This window comes from Saccopteryx leptura, chromosome 4 (genome assembly GCF_036850995.1).
Source record: "Saccopteryx leptura isolate mSacLep1 chromosome 4, mSacLep1_pri_phased_curated, whole genome shotgun sequence".
NCBI classification, from domain to species: domain Eukaryota; kingdom Metazoa; phylum Chordata; class Mammalia; order Chiroptera; family Emballonuridae; genus Saccopteryx; species Saccopteryx leptura.
Genome location: NC_089506.1, coordinates 84,283,286 through 84,309,032, shown reverse-complemented (window position 1 = coordinate 84,309,032; position 25,747 = coordinate 84,283,286). Strand labels below are relative to the sequence as shown.

General features: G+C 36.2%; 1 protein-coding gene across 6 annotated transcripts in view; it reads right to left on the bottom strand.

Moving 5' to 3' along the window:
- Window positions 1-7,620: 7,620 nt before the first annotated feature.
- Window positions 7,621-25,747, bottom strand: part of PCDH9 (protocadherin 9) — a 999,455-nt gene continuing 981,328 nt past the window's right edge. For all 6 annotated transcript variants that reach the window (XM_066380792.1, XM_066380795.1, XM_066380793.1 and 3 more), the window contains one exon: window positions 7,621-9,816. In XM_066380792.1, the coding sequence (XP_066236889.1) occupies window positions 9,443-9,816 (374 nt within the window). In that variant the 3' untranslated portion in view covers window positions 7,621-9,442. The remainder of the gene's footprint in view (window positions 9,817-25,747) is intronic.

The following is a 25,747-nucleotide window of genomic DNA, read 5'->3' as shown; positions in this document are numbered from 1 at the left end:
ATAAGCTAAATCTCTTTATCCTCATTCCATTTTTAATTTTAATAAATATTGAAATATTATAAGAAACTTCACTTCCACTAAATACTGCTGAAGGCATCAGCCGTGAACTAAATAGTTAAGTATTTCACTTTGCACCATCTAAGATTAAATTAATTCATGAGCCTCTAGAATACATAACCAAGGCAATCTCTTCTCTAGTGATATTTCTTAGCCACTAGGTAGTTTAAATGCCATCTCACAAGAAAATGGGCATTTGTAATAGCTTAATTTTTTGCTTAGAATTCTGGAATTCTAGAAGCAATACCAAATTAACACAAAAATAGCCATATGAATTACTAGTAATAAATATTAAATAGAACATGCAACACTTATATAACTATGTATCTTTATGTCTATTTATCTATCTATATATCAATGATAAAATATGCCAACATTTATAAGTTAATATTTTTAAAGATAATCCCTGCATATGTTTTCTTTTGCAACAAATGTAATATTATTAGTTTTCTCGTAATGATTATTGTGGCATATAAAGAAGCAGGTATTTTCTATGCACTTAATAGTCAATTATTTGCATGAGAAATTATGTTACAGCAATTAATTAAAGATCAAAATATAAGAGAAATAAAAAATTACCTTTAATAGTGGCTTAATGGAGTAATGGTTCATTAAATGATATCATGATATTATTAAACTATTTTTATCTGAATATTTATACTTAACACTTTGTCATTTGTTATTGCATTGTGTTATGAAAAGAATGCACTCTAAGACTGAAAACTACAGAGATTGACATTTAAACTGTATCTATGGTCAACCATTCCTGGGTGAAAGGGTAGACGAATGAAGTACTAATACATGGTATGACCTTAGCATTATATGCACAGTAATTTATTTCATATCTATATTTGTGAGATTCCTGTTTGTCAAAGTAAAAGGTTCTTCTCCATTTGGACCATAAGCCAAACTTTAGATGTAAGAATGGTTAATTAAAATTAGTGATGCAGTAAGAGAAGGCATTTCTGCTTTGAAACTTAACATGTAGCTTTGTCCACGATGTTCCAGGATTCCACTCTCCTCTCCACGGGAGCATATAACACCTCTTGCTGTCAATGGGAACTGCATTCCCATGACAAGAAGAAAATAGTCCCGCTAAAGTTAATGATCAGACTGTTTTTGGTCTCATTTTAATGCCCTCTTTATTGGTACTGAAAGCTTGAAACGTGGCTCACTTTGCTCCTCACCTGATTTCCAAGGTAGGGAACAGAAAGCAAGTGCTACTTGTAAAAAGGTGTAAGCTGTGAATAAATACACCGAGAACACAAAGGAATTTTAGAAGTTTTAGCTCACCTCAGGGACCTTACCTAGATTTCCCAGCGACACAGGTTAGGCCGGGCATGGCCAACATACAGCCCGCAGGCCAGATCCGGCCAGCATAATGAGTTTATGCAGCTGTGATTAAATTTTTAATATTCTCTGTTACTTTAAAATCTCAGCTACTCAGAAGCGGAAGCATCTTTGATTATTGGAAATTAAGATATTTAAGAAGATAGTGATAACACGGAAAAGAATTTCGCATGTGACTAATCTAAGGTTAACTTCCAATAATTCAGGGGTTGGGAACCTATGGCTCATGAGCCAGATGTGGCTCTTTTGATGGCTGCATCTGGCTCGCAGACAAATATTTAATAAAAAAATAATAACGTTAAAAATATAAAACATTCTCATGTATTACAATCCATTCATTTCCTATCGCTCATGTTCATGGTTGCAAGTGGCTGAAGCCAATCACAGCTGTCCTCCGGGACAACACCAAATTTTTATTGGATAATGCATAACGTACACGGGTCGTTGTATGGTTCTCACGGAATTACATTTTAAAATATGTGGCGTTCATGGCTCTCTCAGCCAAAAAGTTTCCCAACCCCTGCAATAATTGGTTGAAAGGATTCGCGATATATTTTTTAAAAAATTTCCTTATAAAGATTTACAACTTTTGTACTTGTCTGTACTCAATATGAACTGTTTGACATTTGGCGGCAATATGAAAACAACATTCTTTTAGGCAGAGTTTGCCAGTGCACAACCAAGTTCAAACAATTCGTTATTTTTGTGGTCAAGTGTGCTGAATCAAGTGGCACTGTAGCATAGACAATAGCTGCAGTTGATAACTGAAAACATGTCCAGGCTGTTTGTAAAATGAAATAATTGTTTTATTTGCAATATTACCCCTTCAAGCTCATTCTATTAATTAAATATTATTTTGGTTGATTGTGATACAGTTTGGATATTTATACGGTATGTAATTATATTTTTATTAAAATATATTTTTATTAAAATAATATTGTATATTAAATTTTTTTCACTCACATTTATAAATTTAAACAAATTTTTAAATTTTAATATTTTGTCCTGCCCATGAAAAAAGTTTTCTTTCTAATCTGGCCCGGGGACAAAAACTGTTAGCCACGCCTGGGTTAAGCTGTATTCACTCTAAACCTGTGCATCATTTTAGACTGTGGGTGTTTTGTCCCAAGGCTAAATGGCACAACTGTCACACATTTAATAAATAAAATATGTAAACCGACATATAAATATATCATCCATTGGGTAAACCAAACTTTAAGTGAAAGGCGGATATTATTTCAGAACAAGTTAATAAATCATTTTATTTTTAAGGAAATTTATGATTCGAAATGAAAAAGTGCTGAAATTTTTCATAAGGTCATACTGTCTAGTGGTTGAGAGCCCAGACTTTACAGTCAGACCGGCTGAGTTGGCACTCGTGCTTGCTTGCTCTAGGATCTAGAGTTGATGCAATTAACTTCCTGTATCTCAGTTCCCTCCTCTGTAACATGGTGATACAAACAGCATATATTAAATAAAAAAGCACATGAGAAAACTTAATGTTCATGCATGGACATATTCAGAACTATGCTGAGCAAAGTACTATATGAGTACAATTACAATTATTAATGAATAAATAAGACAAAGCCTCATAAAAGATGTATAATTGTTGTAGAAAAACAAAGGTTCGTCAATAAATTTCCCACATACTTAAATCTCAGTCTGACAATTGTGCAGCTCAATAGATTTTCCCAGGAAATTATATTCTGTTTCATAATGTGTCAGACCTCTCAGTAACTCCAAAAATTTCTGGACCCTGATTAAAAGCCCTAGTATTTCCTTTGTTATTTGGGATAATCCCAACCAAAGGTAAATAATTTTAAAAATACTGTATGTCAGGTGTCATATTATGGAACATAACTAAGGCCATCTAACCAACATGTACTGGGCAGTAAAGATGTTAACAATCTTTTGTAACCTCTACTGTATCCACGGACACTGGTCCTTTAGATCCTTAACAAAATTTTATGAATGATGTTTTAAACAAAGGGGTGGGGTAGGGAATAAGAACATATCATTGAGGCTTGATCTGTGTATAGGAATTATGGTTCCCTTGGCTATACAGGCTGAGGAAATTACTTTTTCTTCTTGAAATTTTTTTTCTAAGAAAAACAGTATTTTCCATAGTTCAGAGAGGAGAATGAGAATGTTGTAGGAAACTATGCTGAGTAGTCTAAGAATTAGCATAGATGCCATTATCATGATGTTTTCCATAGGGTGGAACTTGTAAGCACAGTTACTTAAGTAATGTATAATTTAACAATTAAAATAATTATAAGTCATTTAAAAATAATTTTATATAGAGTTTATGGGGTTTTTTTTGTTGTTGTTGGTTTTTTTGTTGTTGTTGTTGTTTTGTATTTTTCCGAAGCTGGAAACGGGGAGAGACAGTCAGACAGACTCCCGCATGCGCCCGACCAGGATCCACCTGGCACACCCACCAGGGGGTGATGCTCTGCCCATCTGGGATGTTGCTCTGATGCAACCAGAGCCATTCTAGCACCTGAGGCAGAGGCCACAGAGCCATCCTCAGGGCCTGGGCAAACTTTGCTCCAATGGATCCTCGGCTGCGGGAGGGGAAGAGAGAGACAGAGAGGAAGGAGAGGGGGAGGGGTGGAGAAGCAGATTGGTGCTTCTCCTGTGGGCCCTGGCCAGGAATCAAACCCAGGACTCCTTCACGCCAGGCCGACGCTCTACCACTGAGCCAACCGGCCAGGCCCCTATAGAGTTTATATATTTTTTATAGTGTGATTCATGATTCAAATAAAATAAAACTTAAAACAATGCTAACCTTTGAAAAAAATTAACATTTTTAAACATATTGTTTCTAATTGCCTATTTGTCATCAGACTTTGCAGAAAAACATAAAGGTAGGCTACAATCCACTGAAATTTAAAAACTTATGTTACTTAATTTATTGCTGAATGGATTTCTTCTTTTTTATTTTTCTTATGTCTTAGCAATCTCATTGACAAATATCTGACTTATTCCTGGAAAAAATACAGAATTGGTGACATGAATTTATGAATATATATAAAGTATGAACACATGATATTCCTTTTGTCTCAATTTTTTATTTTGTTTTATTTTTTGTCATTTTTCTGTCAGTTTTATTTTTCTGTGACATATGGTGTTTTTTTTTGGGGGGGGGGGTGAAGGAACCAATCTAAAACTTGTCTGTGGCAGAAATAAGATGTGGTTTAAAATGAGAGCTGCTGTAACTTTAACATTTTCCATAGGCTGATGGCCACAGTAATATCTCCTTGGTTGGGGGTGGACAGCACTGGGTGAATGCAACAAAGTGTGCCGGTGGCTTGCGTGGTAACCTCAAGTCATGAAATGACACAGAAGAAACAAGAACCTGTACAATCAGTATTCTCTTATCACAGTTTGTAATTCATACTTTGAATGAACTGATGTAAATTATCATTATGATAGCCCTGTTTAATACTGTATAACTAATAAAGATATTTTAGCCCTAAGAGAATAATGTTACATTTTTCAACTGTGAAAAGTCTGGTTGGATGTACTAAAATTTAAACTGGTAGTTGTGAAAGAGGAAAAACAATCTACAGAGAATTGATTATGTGATCACTGTGCCTTTAAGAGCAGTAGGAGAATTTGAAAGCAATCTCTTTCAAAAGAACCAGTGAAGGAGCATCCTCTAGGAAGAGATCAGCTTTATTTAAAACAAAGCAGAAGAATGAAGCATTTTTAGGCTGGCAACAGCGCTCCTCCTTCTCATAGTTTGGTTTGCCCTCTGACAAACTAACACCCAGGCATTCACATTAGAATTAAAACTGACAAGGCATCCCTTTCATCCCTAGCTGCCAAAACTCCTCACTACTAATAATTAGCCATTCCTGGCTTCTAGCCAAAAGAGTTTAATAAATACTAGAATGTCTTCTGGGCCTCAGCTGCATTTGTAGCTTCAGCTAAGAATGATGGGTGGCTGGGAACACCACTCTATGCTGAATGAGGTTTGCTGAATAGCATCAGTGCAGCAAAATGACTACTCAGTCTATTAGTGAATGAACATGAATTTGTTACATATTTTATGCTAGCATATGTGTATAAATGTTCATTCAAATTGGTCATATTCAGTTTTATAAAGCTTATTTCTATACCTGCCTTAAAAAATGTGTGCATATATTGCACTGTAATAATCACTCTAAACACAATTATTTTTATACATTTTATATAGGTGTGTTTTCCTAGGAACTATAAATGGTTTTGACTTTCAGGAAAATAATGATTCATAGTATTCAATGTCTACACATAAAACAATGTGGATAATATTTAAGAAATAGTTATTTTGAATATTATTTTAATTACTTGATGAGTAAATTATTTTTGGGGTTGTGATATTATCAATCTTAAAATTTCACAGAACATACAACTGAATGTCTTGATAAGAGTAAATATTGTTGTATTTATTAGAAGAATACAGTGGAGGTAGGAGTTTTTCTTTCCCAAATTTTACTTTTTATTATTATTATTCATAAAAAGAATGTTATTTCTCTTCCATTTTCTAAGGGAAAGAAAAAGTATATATGAAAGCAATTATTTGTTTCTTTCATCCTTTATTCTTCAGGGCAAATGAAAATGTCTTAATTGCTAAAAAATAAATGGCCCTGGCCGGTTGGCTCAGCGGTAGAGCATCGGCCTGGCGTGCAGGGGACCCGGGTTCGATTCCCAGCCAGGGCACATAGGAGAAGTGCCCATTTGCTTCTCCACCCCACCCTTCCTCTCTGTCTCTCTCTTCCCCTCCCGCAGCCAAGGCTCCATTGGAGCAAAGATAGCCCGGGCGCTGGGGATGGCTCCTTGGTCTCTGCCCCAGGCGCTAGAGTGGCTCTGGTCGCGACAGAGCGATGCCCCAGAGGGGCAGAGCATCGCCCCCTGGTGGGCAGAGCGTCGCACCTGGTGGGCGTGATGGGTGGATCCCGGTCGGGCGCATGTGGGAGTCTGTCTGACTGTTTCTCCCCGTTTCCAGCTTCAGAAAAATACAAAAAAAAAAAATTTAAAAAAAAAAAAAAGAAAAGAATTGTGCAGGCATGGATTTTTCTTCCCCCCACAGTGAGACCTGTTTTCAAGATACAGTCATCCTCTGCATCCTGGGGCAGCTCTGTCTCTGTGAAGGAAAGGAGAATAGTGCTATCGCTGTGCTGCAGAATGGTGGGGAAATGGTCAGTCTGGCTTAGATGGGCTATGGTTTCACTTACAGTCACTGGTCTAAGCAAGTATCTTCACCTCCATGTCTCTACTTCCTGAATCTTATTTTCCAACTCTCCTAAAAGCTCTAGAGCAGGGGTCAGGAACCTATGGCTCGTGAGCCAGATGTGGCTCTTTTGATGGCTGCATCTGGCTTGCAGCAAATATTTAATAAAAAAAATAATAATGTTGAAAATATAAAACATTCTCATGTATTACAATCCATTCATTTCCTACCGCTCATGCTCATGGTTGTGGGTGGCTGAAGCCAATCACAGCTGTCCTCCAGGACACCAAATTTTTATTGGATAATGCATAACGTACACAGGTCATCGTATGGCTCTCACGGAATTACATTTTAAAATATGTGGCGTTCATGACTCTCTCAGCATAAAAAGGTTCCCGACCCCTGCACTAGAGAAAAGGCCAGGCCTTTTTATTTACCCTAAACTGCATCATGAGTGAGCACTGATTCAGTTGCTCAATGGTCAATATAAGCACATGGTATATATATGAATGTTATTATCTTGACGGCTTTCTGAGCCTATTTTCCTAACCTGAAATAAATATCGATGAAGTTTTGGCTCTTGTTCTAAACTCTTAATCCCAGAGTGGTCCTCTTCTGTTATGCTCAAAACTGAAATATGTGAGAGTTTGTTTCATGAATCTATTTAAAGAGACTGAGTCAAGAAGATAATCACACTTACTAACCAGTGTTACCTGCCCAGTTTCTGACTTGGGATTTCACTGTGATGAAATTTGCATAAATCTTACCTAAAAAGTGAAACAGTTCTCTCCATAAATTTCCCTAGAAAATGATTTTATACACAATTAGGGAAATTTTATTCTAACTTGGACCCATACTTTCAGAACAAAGGTGTTAAACCTCTAACAAGTCTCCTTTGATTTCTAATTAAAAGTTAAATTTTATCAACGTAAATTTATCCAATAATTAGAATAGCATTTGTCACTTTGAATGTTGACCAAGAATCAACACATACAGTCAGGAATTCAGAACATTTATTGCAAGAGCTGAATAATTGTAAATAACGTAGAACTGGCAAAGCAGTAACAAGGATACTTGTTTAGATATTTATTCTGTCAAAGTCATCAAACACCCCTCACAAACCGACAAAAATGTACTGCAATAAGCAATGCACCCCTACCCATTATTTTCCATTATACTGTGAAAAAGTGTGAATTGCTATTTACAAAGTAATTTATTTTTGGTAACAAATTATCAGATTAGCAAACTTTTTTTATTTTATTTTATTTTATTTTAAACTGATGTTGAACCGTGGCGTTAAGATAACTTTCACTGCTTTCAATAAAGACATTTTGTTGCATGCTATTTATTTGTTTAAATCATCTGTCATGCCTTAACAAAAACCTCCTAAGAATGTTCAAATTTGGATTTGTTTGCACGTGCAACTGAGATCTTATTAACATTAGTTGTCACTCTGGTTGACCTAAGTGACAAGATGCGGTACCTGCCAGGCATTGACCAACTATGATAACAAACAGTTAAACAGCAATACTTAGAGATTTATCCCTTTATTTCCCCCAACTAGCCTACCTGGAGAATGTTCTGTTACATCATGAAGGCACAACACATTAAATATTTTGTGGCTATGGTCTAACACTTGTGTTACAACAACATTATTGTATATGAGGATCAACACAAACTCTGTCAATTCAACAAAGTTGTAGACACACACTTGCCCAATTGAACTATTTCAGAATAGTAATTTTTCTTTAATATATGCTAATTTTGATACATTAGTTTCTCATGAGTGACAAGTACAGGGTATTATATCACTTTCTGAACAATAACACTTTCCCATTACTCTTTCACTTAATACTACAAATTAAGTGATTTGCTTTTGCCTACTTTGAAAATAAGGACGTCAAGAAAATAGGTTCTGAATTTCCAAGCTTTTGCAGAAGTCATTTTTTACATGAAGTTTTAACTTTTTATCTTTATCTTATACAGACTCTCAGCATTATAAGCTATCATAAAAGAAGCAAGATTCCAGAACCTTTTTTAAAACACAAGTGTTTGAGATCCTTTGAACAATGTGTGTCAAGACAGACTACTAACGCAGAAACACCTCACTAAAAGAAACAACAAAATAACGACAAAGAGGCAAAAGAAAAAGAAAAGTAAAGAAACAACCATAAAACACAGAATTATGCTACAACATTGTTTAGGTGAACGTTATAAGTACACAAAATTTGTTAATAATAACTTGCTTCTATTTACAAATACTTTAACACTGACTTACAAGTGTCCACTAATGTTGTTAACAGCACAATAGGTTTAATGCTTATCTTTTTAAGTTTCATTTGAAGTATAATGTCAAGTATAGCAGTCCCAGCACAAATCAATGACAAAAAGAGCACAATTTTCTAACTGGATATATTTGTCAGTCACTCTAATCCATGGAACTTTCTTACTCTCCAAATGCATATTCTATTGTTCATAGCAGCAGTCCAGGGGCTAAATAAAATGTGATTAAAGAAAAAAAAAAAAAAGAATACTTGCACAATGGAGAGATCTCTGGAGAGTTTAATCAATTCCAGTAAACAAGATCACATGGCTAGTAAAACTACTTCCTCTGTATGTGGCAAAACATTGTATCCTCCATGGTGCTAACACAAAGTTATGAATATCCCTGCTATAAGGGGCATAGTTGTATAGATCTATCGAATACATAAAGCTCTGACACACACAGTATTAGCATGTCTATTAAGATTAAAGTTATTAGGTCCCATACAGCCTTTTTTTGTTGTTTTTTATTTTTGTCATTCTCGTTGTTGATTTTTAGAGTTGGTGCTCCTTAGGACTCTCAATAGCACCTCCTGCTTGCTTATAGGACTTCAGATTGGCCAGAGGAATGTCAGTCATGTGGCTGCCGTTGTTGAAATGGCTTTCGTTGGGGCCATACTGCTTTCTGTCATTGAACTGGTTCCTGTTGCTCTCTTCTTTCCAGGCTCTAGTCAGGGTGTGCCCGTTCACCAGCTTGTCCTTCTTGGCCCATTCCTTCTGCGGTGCAAAAGTTGAGAGAGGAGATTTGGGGTGTTGATATGGACCCAAGCCAGGTGGCATCCAGCAATTATCAGAGTGACCCAAAACCAAGCACTCCTGAGTGCACATCTCTGTAGCTTCAGCTAAGCCTCGGGGTCCCAGAGGCCCGTCTGCAGAGGACAGAGGCAAAGAAAATAAAAGAAAAAAAGTGGTTAGAATTCTTTTAAAATAATCTCCTAGAAAAAAAGAGCATGGCTGATCTCATTTTACCATAAAAAGTATATTAGGTTAAACAATTCAAAGATATTTTTTCCTTTTTTAATCTTTTAAGAATAATATAGAAGGAATTGAATTTCTTGTTACAGAGGTAAGAATGATCTTTTTCTTCCTGAAGGCTTTGTTTACATCCAGGGAGACAGAAAAATAAGTAAGTAAAAGGACACATAGACAGACAGATATTTCTGGTCAACTCTTTCTGTGGCATATGTATTATTATTGACATAAGTCTTAATTCTTAACAAAAATCTCATATTTATGAGAAATTATAAAAATAGAAATTTTTATGTGCAATGCTGAAGAATATGTAAGTGTTACAACTCCATGAAAACAAAATGAAAAAGGACAACTTAAAATATATTAAAAATAATATGCTAAATAAATAAATACTCTAACTGGATATACGTAATACTGTTATTCCATGTGAATATTAGTCATTAATATGTAAAATTACCTGAAAATATTTTTTCAACAATTAAAAAAGTTCAATAATCATTTTAAATAATATCTTTGCTACAGTGTATACCAAAAGCACATCTGTACCTGGTCTGAGGAAATCAAAGGAAATAAAGGAGCCATTTGATTTCAAAGACAGCATTTGCTTCCTTCCCAGCTTAACATATTTTCGTAATGGATAATGTAGGAAATCACCTATCTCACCTCGAACCCTCTATGATTTGGATTAGGGAACATTAGTTAAAAGCCCTGAGTGGCCCGACCTGTGGTGGCACACAGTGGATAAAGCATCAACCTGGAATGCTGAGGTCACAGGTTCAAAACCCTGGGCTTGTCAAGGCACATATGGGAGTTGATGCTTCCTGCTTCATCCCCCTTCTGTCTCTCTCAAATAAAAAAGTACAATCTAACAAAATTTAAAAAAAAAAAGCCCTGAGTGCATGTATATAAACACCAAGACACTATGTGAGTGAGTGAGTGACCTTTGTGCAGACACAAAGGAATGCATGTTAACGGGTTTTAGAAATTAGCCTAGAGGTTCTAGATTGCCCCTTCCTTTGTGCTTGGTAATTAGCAAAAGAAAAGAATGTACTGACTCAAATTAGCCCTCTCTCCAGGTCAGCAAAATGGCCATTAGTCATTCTTTCCCCTTAGCACCTAGCCTCCTTCCCTTGTAATCCTGTTACCTCTGTTCTGCTTCTGATCAATAAAACCTAAGGGAAGAGATTCAGGAGGTCACTCTTCTTTGCCTCACTTGGCAAGCCTCCCCATCTTCCTCTTGACATAAGTTTGTGTCTTGAGTAGGTTTCTTCCACGCAACACTGGTCGGTCCCAGTGGGCTGGAGCGCTACAGTATAAAACTACAGCTAAACTGATCACATGCCTTCTAATATTTGGGAGCAGGGGTGAAGTCATCATAGATATTTCTGTTTTATTTATTTGTTTTATCAGCAGGCAATCTAGAACAAACATTTTTACCTTGATTTCAAAAGTAAACTCTTGTGATTGTGTAAAAATATCAGCTCATTTATGGAATAACAGCAGCCAAATAGTTAAGGAAAAAGTTGTTTTTTGTTGTTGTTTTTTCTTCCTTGATTAAACAGTCCAGTGATAAGTGATAGCTTGGAAATTAGGAATTGATTTTACGAATGAGGTTAAGTGGATAGGTAAGAATGCCTAAGGCATAAAGCAATTTGAACAGCAGAGTCATCAGATTAAAAGTGTAGAAAAAAATGGGGAAGACATACCAGCAAGTTTGCTTAATGAACAATTAAAATAACTAAAAAATTTAAATGTAGGTCTTTGCTAAGACCCAAGCTAGCAGTACTAACATTTTTAAGAGTCCAATAACCAAGGATTTTATTATATTTATTATTTTATTAACTTGTGTTAATAATATTTAGTTGTTTCTTGCAGGTTAAACAATACCTGCTGAAATGGGCAATATTTCATAGCACATACCTGAGACCACAAAACACAGGCAACATTAGAATGGATACAGGATGTGAAAAAAAAATGTGGCTAAAATACACTTTCCTACAAATTAAAATTTTAGTCATTTTTTTAATCGAAAATCTGCTCTTTAGAAAATCCTGAATTCCTTTCTATCAGACTCATATTCCCCGTCCCCCCAAAGCAAGCAGTTTTATTATATTTAAACACATATTAATTACTTAAACTCATTTCTTTCATAAACCTCCAATGATTACTTGCTTCCTAGGATATTTAATTTAAACTTCTCTATGACCCTTACTTTGCACTCTGAATTCTGCCCACATTTTAAAAGTTTGAACCAATTTCTCTCTTTTAGGTCAGCTTTCGTGTGCTCAGTGACTCTATCCACAGAGCTAACATATTTTCCACAAACCAATCCATCCTCTTCATATTAGGGTCACAAACTTAGACGATGCTTTTCACCTGGACTGTTTTCATTTCATTACTGACCCTCACAAGGGTCACCTCCTTTTCCCCAAACCACTTCATGCTTTCAAAACTACATCGATTCATGTCTCATATGCACTTAGAAGATTTGCACAGATCGTCTCTTATTGATGAATAACAAATTTTTTAATTGAGCTCCCTCAGCTCTTATTGACATTTTGTTCTGCACATTCATGAGTATCCATTTTTTATTTTTGTTTTCTCCCAACTGGATTTAAAATCCATTCATAGAAAAAAAGTGACTTATCAGTCTGATTTCTCATATTCCCAAATAATAATGATGGTCTATGAATAATGTTAATTGCCCATTATGATTTTGTAAGATTGAAAGTGTACTGAGAAATTATTACAGATAGCATCCCCTTCAAGGCAGACGTTATATAACAGAATCTGGCTGGGTAGCTCAGTTGCTTAGAGCGTCGTCCGGATACACCAAGGTTGCATATCCCCAGTCTGGGCACATGCAAGAAACAACCAATGAATGCATAAGTGAGTGGAACAACAAAGCAATGTTTCTCTCTCTCTCTCCCTTCCTCTCTTTCTAAAAATCAATAAATACATAGACAGTGGGGACTGCAGGAAAGGAAAGGTGATGTGGGAGGTAGAGGAGGGTAGGGATAGATGGTGATGGAGGGAGACTTGATTCAGAGTGGTAAATACAATGCAATATATAGGTGATCTAGTATAGAACTATACACCTTAAACTTGTATACTTTTATTAACCAATGTCACCCCAATAAACTCAGTTAATAATTTCAAAAATAAATAAAATAAAAATCAATAATTGGTAAAAAGAGAAAAAAATTTTTTTTTGGATGATGGATTATTAGAAGGAAATAGTTGTTCCACTGGTTCCCTAAAACAGTCCCTGTCTTTTAAAAATATATTATCTGGCCTGATCAGGTGGTGGTGCAGTGGATAGAGCGTCGTACTGGGATGCGGAAGACCCAGGTTCGAGACCCTGAGGTCGCCAGCTTGAGCGCGGGCTCATCTGGCTTGAGCAAAAAGCTCACCAGCTTGGACCCAAGGTCGCTGGCTCGAGCAAGGGGTTACTTGGTCTGCTGAAGGACCATGGTCAAGGCACATATGAGAAAGCAATCAATGAACAACTAAGGTGTCACAACGAAAAACTGATGATTGATGCTTCTCAACTCTCTCCCTTCCTGTCTGTCTGTCCCTATCTATCCCTCTCTCTCCCTCTCTCTGACACTCTCTGTCCCTGTAAAAAAAATAAAATAAAATATATTATCTGAAGCATGCTAAACATTAAATAGTTTCCAATTCGTTTCTCTCATTTTTAGAACTACTGAATGAAAACCATTCCTAAAAAAAATTGATATTGAATATTTTTATTTCCCAAATATGATTATTAATAATCTATTAAGTACATGGCATTTAAAACATCAGGAAATTTTCATTAATACTGCAAACTGTATATGCAATAAAGTATTCTTTATCTTGGACATATAATTATATTTAGTGTTATCAGATCAGTAATGGTATTGATAACTATATTTATTTTTTATTAATACATTTCCTCAACAAGTATTTATTGAATACCTAACATTCGTTGCATGAATCAGAGACTGTGGTGAATTTTTAATAAATGTCTTGAGATTTCACTCCTCTGAGAGCACTCATGCATGTACTTTTTCTATTTTCCATTTTTAAAGATATATTTTGTAATGTTTTAGTTGTTTTATAATATCTATTTAGAATCCAGATCAGGATTCCAAACTGCTCATATAAATCATTATAGCATTACACCAATTTGTTTTCTTTCTCTATAAAAATAATTATAAACCACATCATGTTTTATTTTTAACAGTAACATATTTAGTGATTTTTTAAAATCTAAATTATTTGTTCCCTTTCACAATCTGCAATATATTTCCCTCTTCACCTTTGCACAATTCACCTTCTCAGGCAAAACCAACAAAGTACTTTTCCTCTGGTTTAGGCAACAGCCTTTCGAGAGCTGCTTAAATTGCTAACTTTTAAAGATGCAGGTTTAAAATGTGAAACACTCCAAGTTAATGGATCTCTATAGTTAAATGGTAGGATACTTGAGTGAGTCTTGATCTCATTTCATTATACCTGGAAGCAGAATTGTTACTTCATTGATTAACTCACTGCTGTAATTACAAGTAGCTTCTGGCCTGCTGACCACCTGCATTTCAACCTGATGACTTGAAACTCCTTAATTCCAAACCTAGAAACTGATATTAGAAAAAAAAATTATGAGACCTTCCTATTTCTGGTTAGGTTTTATACTATATAAAGGTTTGGCCTTTTATGTGAATAAATTTTCCTTGGAGATTTTACTGTTGGGTAAAAAAAAGACTAAACAGACTGCCAAAATTGAGTTATAAAGTATGTCATTTTTTACATCATGTTGGATCAAACTTATCATAGTTTATTCAATTTTTTTTTATTTTTTTTAAAATTTTATTATAGAAATATGCCTCTTGCATGCAAAATGTAACAGATTATCATGTTATAATGGCCTTTTTGTGGTAGGAACATATATCACTCAATTTATACAAAAAATTGTTCTTAAATTCTAATTTTGCTGTATTTTCCCAAGATAGTACCCTAGCATAAATGTAGTTGTGCGTCACTGCACACCTTAAATTGAAAGATACATTCACTGATTTAGATTCACTGAAGCAGTTTCCCTGATATTTAGGCACAGTGATAAAATGTCTTTGTTTTATGTAGGCCCTTATCCTATAATTTTGGTTTGCAATTGTTCTTATTAATATACAAAAAAAATCTTAATTTTCATACTTGTTCTTTGCTTTAATCAATCTTCCTTTAATAAAATATCAGGAAAACAAATATTCTCACCCACTACATTTTAAGCTTATTTTAGTGTCTCTAAGAGATCAATATAAAAATATTTAGTATTTTTACTAATTCATTTTCACCCTTAGTTTATTTCCTTTTGGTTTCTTTTTGGAGTGGGGAACAACGTGTAACTGCATAATAATTTCTTATCATTTTTGTGGATTATCTTAAGGGGAAAGCTAAAACTAAATATTTATTACATCTAGAAGGGCCTAAAATAATTAGAAGCATTTACTTGATAGGCACCTCTACTATCCACTATTCTAACATAATATTTTATATTTATTGAGCAGTTGCTACAACAAATCAAAACAATTAATTTGCGGCCCTGGCCGGTTGGCTCAGCGGTAGAGCGTCGGCCTGGCGTGCGGGGGACCGGGTTCGATTCCCGGCCAGCGCACATAGGAGAAGCGCCCATTTGCTTCTCCACCCCCACCCCCTCCTTCCTCTCTGTCTCTCTCTTCCCCTCCCGCAGCCAAGGCTCCATTGGAGCAAAGATGGCCCGGGCGCTGGGGATGGCTCCTTGGCCTCTGCCCCAGGCGCTAGAGTGGCTCTGGTCACGCAGAGCGACGCCCCTGGAGGGGCAGAGCATCGCCCCCTGGTGGGCAGAGCGTTGCCCCTGGTGGGTGTGCGGGTGGATCCCGGTCGGGCGCATGCGGGAGTCTGTCTGACTGTCTCTCCCCGTTTCCAGCTTCGGAAAAATACAAAAAAAAAAAAAAAAAAAAAAACCAAGAAAAAAAAACAATTAATTTGCTTCCAATTTTTTGTTTGTTTGTTTGTTTTGTTTTTACAGAGACAGAGAGAGTCAGAGGGAGGGATAGACAGGGACAGACAGACAGGAACGGAGAAATGAGAAGCATCAATCATTAGTTTTTCTTTGCGCATTGTGACATCTTAGTTGTTCATTGATTGCTTTCTCATATGTGCCTTGACAGTGGGCCTTCAGCAGACCGAGTAACCCCTTGCTCGAGCCAGCGACCTTGGGTCCAAGCTGGTGAGCCATGCTCAAACCAGATGAGCCCACGCTCAAGCTGGCGACCTCAAGGTCTTGAACCTGGGTCCTCGGCATCCCAGTCCAAAGCTCTATCCACTGCGCCTGGTCAGGCAATTTTGCTCCCAATTTAAATATGTAAAAATTAATTTCAAATATTGGAGTTGATAAACAGGTAATGGTAAGCATTGCCCACATGCCCTTTAATACCTTATTTCTATTTCAGTTCAAATTATACTATGCCCAGTCAATACTTTTAAATCAATATTACATTGGAATAAATAATAGTTATCATTCTGCTATTATTATACAGAAAAGGTATGTAAATTTAATTGTCATTATAACTGATTTTTATATGGAATAATATAGCATAATGATGTGAACAGTTTAAATTCAAAAATACATCTGGAAAATTTCAGTATACTTATAGAAAAAATGTTTTCCATTCATTCATTTCATAATATTTAATTAATTAATTAATTAATTAAGCGCAGGGTAGGAGGCAGAGAGATAGACTCCAGCATGCACTCTGACCAGGATACACCCATCAAGCACCCTATGGGGTAATGCTCTGCTCCTCTGGGGCCACTGCATTGTTGCTCAGCAACCAAACTCTTTTAGCACCTGAGTGGAGGCCAGGGTGCCATCTTCAGAGCCTGGAATCAACTTCTTTGCCATGGCTGTAGGAGTGGGGGTGTAGGGGTAGAGAGAAAGAAAGAGAGAGAAAGGAAAGGGAGAAGGGGGAGAAGTAGTTGGTCGCTTATCCTGTGTGTGCGCTGATTGGGAGTCAAACTTGGACTTTCACACATTGGGCCGACGCTCTACTGCTGAGCCAACCAGCCAGGGTCTCATTCCATAATTTTTATTTTATTTTATCTTAAGTTCAAGAAATTATTACATAAAATACCTAAAATCATAACCAGCCCAGAAATCTCAAATCACTTTACTACATCACTACAGCATTCAGAGTAGATTCAAACATGGATTTTGTGAAAGTAATTTTAGATTTCCTAGTTCTTAGACTCTTATCTATAAATTGATTGTAAAATACTAGATTTTGATGTATGACCTCTACCATCCTCATATTCTTTTATTAAACATCACTGTGGTTTGTTATAGCTAATCAAATTTTTCAATGTTATATTCATTTTATTAATGAGAAGCCCAAGACAGGGCAAAGAAATTATAAATCAATTGTTCCTGTAGATTACTCTATTACTTAGGTCATGTTTAGGTATTGGAATGAGAAACTATATTTAGATCAAAATTTATATTTCTAAATCTAAGTAAACACCTAATGGTTTAATCAGGACTTTCCAGATTTAAACAGAACATTGAGAATGCATCTGCAGTCACCTTGAGGAACAAATGCAAAAAAATAACCCATACCAGCAGGATTTGACAAAACCTTGGTTAACAAGTAAACAAGGATTAAATGTTTTACACGTTCCTCATACAGATTTTTGTCCTTGGTCACAGATGAAAAGTCAACATTTGCAGATTGGAGACAGTCCAAATACAATAACACGTGGCCAGCCCAAGCAGCAGATTCCCTGCCGGAGAGAATATTGCTATTTGGACAGACTTTACAGCTCACAAGAAAATGAAGAGCACTTCCTTGTAAATCTTTCACTTTCTTCTGCATGGCATGAATATCAGCTGTGTTTTTCTCATCTGCTAAGGCTAACTGCTGAAAAGAAAATTATCTTTGATAATGATGCACATTAGTATTTGACGTTGCAAGTATTCAAATGGCAATGGTTTATAAAGAAATAGGCTTTCATTGATTATTTAAATTAACTTTCAAATTTGGGCCTAACTGCCTGATGTGAAACTTTCTTATTTACATTATGTTCTTTCTTTTATATGTTTTTTCTTTTATAATTCACTATCTTTTAATAATATTTTAAAATGTATTCATATATTGACATTTCCTGAATTATTTTCCATTTTTTAAAATTTTCATTTTTATCAAAAAACATGATAAATTCTTGATGCACACATTTTAAATAGCAAATCTAAGGTATTAAGGAATGCAGTAATCTTTACAGATTACTTTCCGACTGAGCTCCATGTTAAAAATAAAGTGACATATAATCTTTTGTCCTCTTTAACTCTCAGTTGCTCATCTGAAGCAGGCCAATAGTACACAATATTATAAAATAATTTGTCTTTACCCAGTGTTAACTGTTTCCCATATTTCAGGTATATTTAATTATAATGAGAGGAAAGAAGAAACTGGTGAAGTTAATTTTCATTTGCTCGGTGTTCTCTGAAAATTTTCACCTGGACACTTATAACCAAAGCCTCATTCCTCCCCTGGTCTCTGAGCTAGAGATTCTATTTCTCATGGTCTTCAGAGGGCATAAAGATTCATTCCAGGTGACTCAAACATTGGAAAATTTGGAAGAAATACTTTACTAATCCTCTAAATGAATGGTTTAAAGATTTAATAATTTAGCCCTGGCCGGTTTGTTCAGTGGATAGAGCGTCAGCCCAGTGTATGGACGTCCCAGGTTTGATTCCTAGTCAGGGCACACAAACAAAGTGACCAACTGCTTCTCCACTCCTCCTCCTCCCCCTTCTTTTCTTCTTTTCCTCCTGCAGACAGAGGCTTCACTGGTTCCAGTGTGGCCCTGGGCACTGAGGAGAGCTCTGGTTTGTTCGAGCATTGGCCCAAGACAGGTATTGCCAGGTGGATCCTGGTTGGGGTGCATATAGGAGTCTGTCTCACTAACTTCCCGTCTCTCACTTAAAAAGAAAATTAAAAAAATTAAACATTTTTTAATTTAATAATTTATATATTTTAAAAGATGTCCAAAGAATTGTATTTTTAAAAGAAGAAAATATCAATTATGGTGCATGCAATTATAGAGCTATGTGGCCTGTGTGTTTATACATGTATTGTCTTACTGTCACTTGGAATTAATATAGCATGGAACAATGCTTCTCAAATGTTAATGTAGATGTGAACTACCTGGGGAGATTTTTTTAAATGCAGATTTGAATTCAGGAAATCCTGGGTGAGTCCTTAGTCTTATTTTTTACAATCTCTCAGATGCTGTTGCTGCAAATATTCAAGGATATCATGTACAGACACAAGGACATTAAGTTCTTGCCTATCTCCATTTTGTCCTTTCCCAGTGTTCTAAACAATTATAGTTCTCAAACTTTTAGAAGTATGAGAGTTAGCCGGAAGCCTTTTTAACAATAAATTGCTTGATCCCGTTCAGGAATTTCTGATCTGTGGAGTCTGGGGTGGCATGCCAAAAATATTCAATTCTAACAAGTTCCCTGCTGCTGACACATTTTCCTGATTTCTCCTATCACTAGCCTCTCAGTTTCCACTTCCTCTGAGGGCACCGCCACCTTTCTCAGACTCCTGAATGTTGCGATTCTCAGTGTTACTCAGCTACACTCCTTCCAGATGAGCTCACATAATTTTGTGGCATACATATCACATATGTACTGGTGATTCACAATTAATATTCTCAGCCCCTTATCTCTTTCTCCTGTAGGGTGGGGGCATATCAATATATCTGACTGGCAGCTCCTTTGTATCATTTAGATGTCTAATTGGCATCCCCAAGTTACATAATTCTTGCTATTTTTTCTTTTGACAAACCTGCTATTTTTTTCTGCATTTAACACATTGCCTATAGCACATTGATCATCTGCTTGCTCATTTCAGAAAAAAATAAAAGGAGAGAGAGAGACAGAGAGCCAGCCTTGGCACCTGTTAGAAATATAAAATACCTCACCCCTCATTATCCCTCAACTTAATCCCTGGGACAATGAATATGGTATCACACACAGAGGCGGATTAAGGTCGGTTGAGACCATGATAGCAGAAGAAAATATTGAGCCCCTTAAAAAGAAAAAAGAGAAAGGGAAAATAAAAATATATGTTAACCATATTTTTAAATAAATAAAAAATATTATGTACTATTAATGATAAAATTGCACATATAATACCAAACTTGGTGTCATTAGAAAAAAGTGTAAAGTTGGAATTTTGTGGGACCCTTCAGAAGTCGGGGCCCAGGGCATATGCCCAGTGAACCGGCCATTAAATCTACCTCTAATCACACAAGTGATTGTCTTAAATTATATTGCTAATATGAACTGAAGGTTTGCATCCCCCACCCCCAAATTCACATGTTAAGCCCTAACACCTGATAAGATGGCATTTAGGTAGCTTTAGATAGATGATTAATTTTAGATAAGGTCATGAGGGTGGTGTCCTCATGATAGGATTAGTGCCCTTGTAAGAAGAGACCAGAGAGCTACCTTTCTCACCATTTCTGCCATATTAGGACACAGCAAGAAAGCAGCTATCTGCAAACTAGGGGGAGGTATTTGACCAGACATATATTTTCCTGCACCTTAATCTTGGATCTTCCAGCCTGCAGAACTGTGTAAAATAAATGTTTGTTTTTTAAGCTACCCAGTCTATGGTATGCTGTTACAGTAGCCCAAACTAAGACAGTGGCAAAAGGGGTTTGGTAGATGTAATAATTTCTCATCAGCTAATAAAGTTGACTTTTTAGTTAATCAAGGAGAGGTTACTGGAGTACAGAAATAATCAACATAGTCATATGAGTCCTTGAAAATATGAAATTTTCTTACCGGGTAGCAGAAGGGAGCTCAGATTCTAAGCACGATAAGGATTCTGTGGGCTATTGCTGACTTTGAAGATGGAAAGGGTGACATGAAAAGGATGTGAGAGCAGCCTTTAGTTACTCAGAGCAACCCCTCCTGGGCAGCAGAATGACAACTGGGCTTTCAGTCCTACAACCACAAGGAACTAAATTCTGTCAGAAAGTTAAACAAGCTGGAAAGTGGATTCTTCCTCAAAGACTCCAGGGAAAAGTCCAGCTTAGCTGATACTTTAATTTTGGCTTTGAGGGACTCTAAGTGTCTAGAGCCCACTTGCATTCTTGAGAAAATAAGTAGATGGAACTGAGATAATACATATTGGTTGCTATTTACAACCAAAACTGCAAATTTTTGCTAATTTTCTTATTCAACAATAGAAAACTAATACATCTTCCTTCTCTCAAGTTGCACAATTAATCAGCAAATTCTTTAGTCTATTTACTTTTCTGAACCAGCCCAAGCCACTATTATCTTCTAACAGAACTCTCTTCTTCCATTCTTTTGACTTTCCAGTTGATGACTTGACACATATATTTAATAATTTTAAGTATATAACTAATATACTTATTACTTTCCTATTGCTGTTGTAAGAAATTACTACAAACTTAGCAGTTTGACACAACATAAACTTATTCTCTTACAGTTCGGGCGGTCAAGTCTGATATCAATTTTACTGGTTAAAGTGAAAGTGTAAGCAGGGGTTGCTCCTTCAAGAAACTCTGAGGGGAGAGTCCATTCTTTTTTTTAAGCTTTTAGAGGTCATCCATATTCCTTGGCTTCTGCGTCCTTCTTCCATCTTCAAAGCATATTCACTCCAACCTTCACTTTTCTTATCACATCACATCCTCCAACTCCCACTAAATTTCTATCACAAAAACTATTATAATTACATTATGCCCATGTGGATAATCCAGGATAATCTCCTCATAGACGAATACTTAATTTAATCACACCTGCAAAGGCCTTTTGCCAAGATAACAGTAACATGATCGGAAGACTAGGATATGCATTTATTTGGGGACTATGTAACTTAACACGTTGAAAGCAGACTGCCTCTGTCCTCTGCTTCCAATCACATCAGAGTAAAAGCCACAGCCCAGAGAGCCTCACATAATCTGGTCTTGCCCATTCTCTGATTTTATAGTCCCAGTTTCTCTCTTTAACCCCATCCCACTTTGTTCCCTGTGTTCTGCTATAGTGACTTTCATGCTGTGCCTCATATTCATCAAGATTAATGAAATCTCAGGGCCTATACATGTGCTGATATTTGTATCTGGACTATCCTTCTCATTGGTCTTAGAGTGACTTACTCTTTTTCCTCAAATTCAGCTCTTCACAGAAACATTTTCTGACCACCTTATAAAAACAAATAATATGCTCCACCCAGTCACTCTCTATCTTTACCCAGATGTACTTTTCTTCATAGTACTCATCGCCCTATATTTATTTGTTAACAGTCTAGCTCTCACACTGGAATGTAAGCATCACAAATCCAGGTATTCTGTTTTTTGATAACTATATCCTCAATACCTTTTACTATGACCTGGTATATTGTAAATAATTACTAGATATATTTGAAAAAAAAAGTTTGTGCTGAGCCCTAAATCAGTGAGCTAACATAAAAACTATGTAAAACATAGTGTGAAAATTTACATTTACATTAAGAAAATAGCAAATAATCAGTTCTTAACTGTATATGAAAAATACTCTAAAAGTTCATAGCATAAAGTTTCACTAAGGTAATAGGTAGAACATCTACGTGTATTAATAAGGGCAAAATAACCTATATGCTGACTTCAACTTTGGAGTTGAAGCAAGTGGAATGTCCTAAAGTGAAGCATAATTAGATTAATTCCTACAGCCCACCAAACTACTCAATCATGCCAGTACGTTCATAATTCCTTTAGCCAACAGATTGCTTTAGATATCTAAGAAGTCCAGATTTACAGGATACATAACAAAATAATTTTTTAAAGACTGAAGATACAAAGTTAATTATTAGAAATTAATCTGAATCAGAGCTCTAAAAGACAGAGATAACTGTAAGTTTTATCCCTTTTGGTACAGGTATACTCAGGTAATGGGAAAATATTTAGTAAAACTTAAGTTAATTAGAAAATGTATTAAAAACTTAAAGGCAGGTTGGATCCTGTATAAGTGTATTAATGTACCATGATAAGAGTAAAATTACTTTTCCACAAATTTAAGGGGAAAAGGTGACTTTAAAAGAGGCTGATATGCCACATTAAACTACAGATAGAAAACCACAGTGAAATTCATTGCTTTAGCTCAGTTGTATATAGAGAAAAACTACTCTAAAAAAAAAAAACAAGGCATAATGTTATATTTTGAAAGAATTTCCTAAGGGAACTGTTGAAAATTCCATTACTTCATTGTTGAAAATAGACTGTATAATAGAGTCTAGTGGAGAGAAATCTTGCCCTCTCAGGGTGATGCATAGGATTAGCCCCTTCAACCTAATATGTATGTTTATCTATGAACACACCTTGCAAATCCAGAAAAAAATACTTCATTAATATGTCTTTGAAGATAAATTTCTCCCTTATAATATTAAGTAATATATGTAAATTTCATAACATCTGTAGAAATTTTGCTGAGGTTTTCTGCAATATCTTCTGCACGGACGGTTGCCAGAAACTAGTTTTCTGGTGACAGGTGACAAATTGAACATTCTTTACTATATCACTATTTTATTGGCTGTTGAATGTAAGTCTCAACTATTTGGGTGGTATACGTAAATGTAGTACTTGAATCCTCCTACAACCACATCAGAATTACATCTAACCTAGAGAACAACCATCATTTAGAACTATCTGAAATCTAGCTGAATGGAAGTTAGGGATATAAAGAAGAAGCCACACTGAGACCGTTAGGAGGGGCAGACAAGCACGGAACAGGCTAGTCCCACATCCACACAGCCACTTATTGTGGTTTAAAAAAAGGAAGGATACCTTGGCTATGGAGTTTCCCTCTCAGGAACAATGGATCCCAGCCCCACACCAGGCCTCCCAACTCAGGGTCCAGTGCCAGAAAGAGAAGTTCCCATAACTTCTGCCTGTAAAAACCAGCAGGGATAATGGCTAAGGAAGGAAACTCCTCTTAAAGGGCCAGCACCTAAATTTATACAGACTTACTCCCTCTGAGCTTCAGCATTAGGACAGCCATTTGAAGGGCACCAGAGACATATGGGGAGGAACTGAAATATCTGGCATCAGAAAAAGAGCTTGAGGAGTAGCTTTCTGCCTCACAAAGGTGCTGGCAGTGGCCATTGTTACTTTTCTGAGACACTGTCTGTCCCCACAATGCAGACAGGCAGACACCATACCTTGAGTCTCCATCAAAATGGCTCCTCACACTGAATGCCCTGCCTTAGTGATTCCACGAGGTCCTGCTCCACCCAATTTTTGGGGCCCCTTCGAAGCTATTTCCAGTGGCTTTTCCATATAGTTGGCATCTCTTTCCTCATGCTTTGAATTTTTCTAAAATCTCTCAAACAAGCAGTATCTGGCCTCTGCATACTTTGTACCTCTTGCTAAGTAGCCCCAGACCTGACACTAGCAGGGACCCAACTCGGTTGAGAGCTTGGCCTTTCCTGAGTACCTCCAAGCCCAGCAAGGGTAGCAGCCATCTTGGTTGCTCTGTAGCTTCTGCTGGTTGGCCTCAGGCGGAGCACAGTTGATGGTGGAACTTAACACCTCCTGGAAAGCCTGAGAGCCAGTGCACCCAGCAGACTGTTTCAGACAATGCTAAATTACAACTCACTGCCTCACAAACAACGCACTCAAGGGGACAGGACACAGTGCACACATCCCACACAGGGCACCCAGCTTGGGTGACTGGAGAGGCTGTGCCAGTGGGCCCTACAGGACACCTACTACATAAGACCACTCTACCAATTCTGGGAGACATAGAAGTTCTAATATATAAAAACAAACAGAGGAAATCAGTCAGAATGTAAATACAAAGAAAGAGTTCCCAAATAAAAGAACGGGAGAATTTTTCAGAAAAAAGAACTAAATGAAATAGAGGCAAACAAAATACCAGATACAGAGTTTAAAACAATGGTTATAAGGATATGTAATGAACTTAGGGACAGCCTCAACAGCATGAAAAAGTACCTAGAAATCATAAAAAAAGGACCAGTCAGTAACAAAGAATATAATAACTGAAATGAAGAATAATTTATAGAAAATCAAGAGGAGGGTAGATGACGCTGAAATTAAATCAGTGGTTTGAAATATAAGGAAGCAACCCCCCCCCAACAACCAATTAGAACAGCAAAAAGAAATAAGAATCCAAATAAATAAAGGTAGTATAAGAAGCCTCTGCAACAACTTCAAGCATACCAATATTCATATCATGAGGATGCCAGAAGAGAGTAAGAAATTCAAAACCTATTTGAAAAAATAGTTACAGAAAACTTCCATAACCTGATTAAGGAAATAGACATATAAGTCCAAGAAATAAAGAGAGTCCCAAACAAGATGAATCTAAAAAGGCCTAAAAAAAACCCACATAATTAAAATGCCGATAATTGAAGACAAGGAAATCTTAAAAGCAGCAAGAAAAAAAAGCAGTTAATTACCTACAAGGGAGCCCCCATAAGACTGTCAGCTATTTCTCAACAGGAATTTTGCAGGCCAGAAAAGATTAGCAAGAAATTCAAAGTGATAAAAAGCAAGGACCTACAACCAAGATTACTCTACACAACAAACTTATCAATTAGAATCAAAGGATATTTAAGGAGCCTCCCAGACAAGAAAAAGCTAAAGGAGTTTATCACCACCAAACAAGTATTATATAAAATGTTAAAGGGACTTCTTTAAGGAGAAGAAGGAAGAAAAAGTGATAGAATATATGAACAATAAAATGTCAATAAATAAATATCTTTCAACAGTTGAAACTGA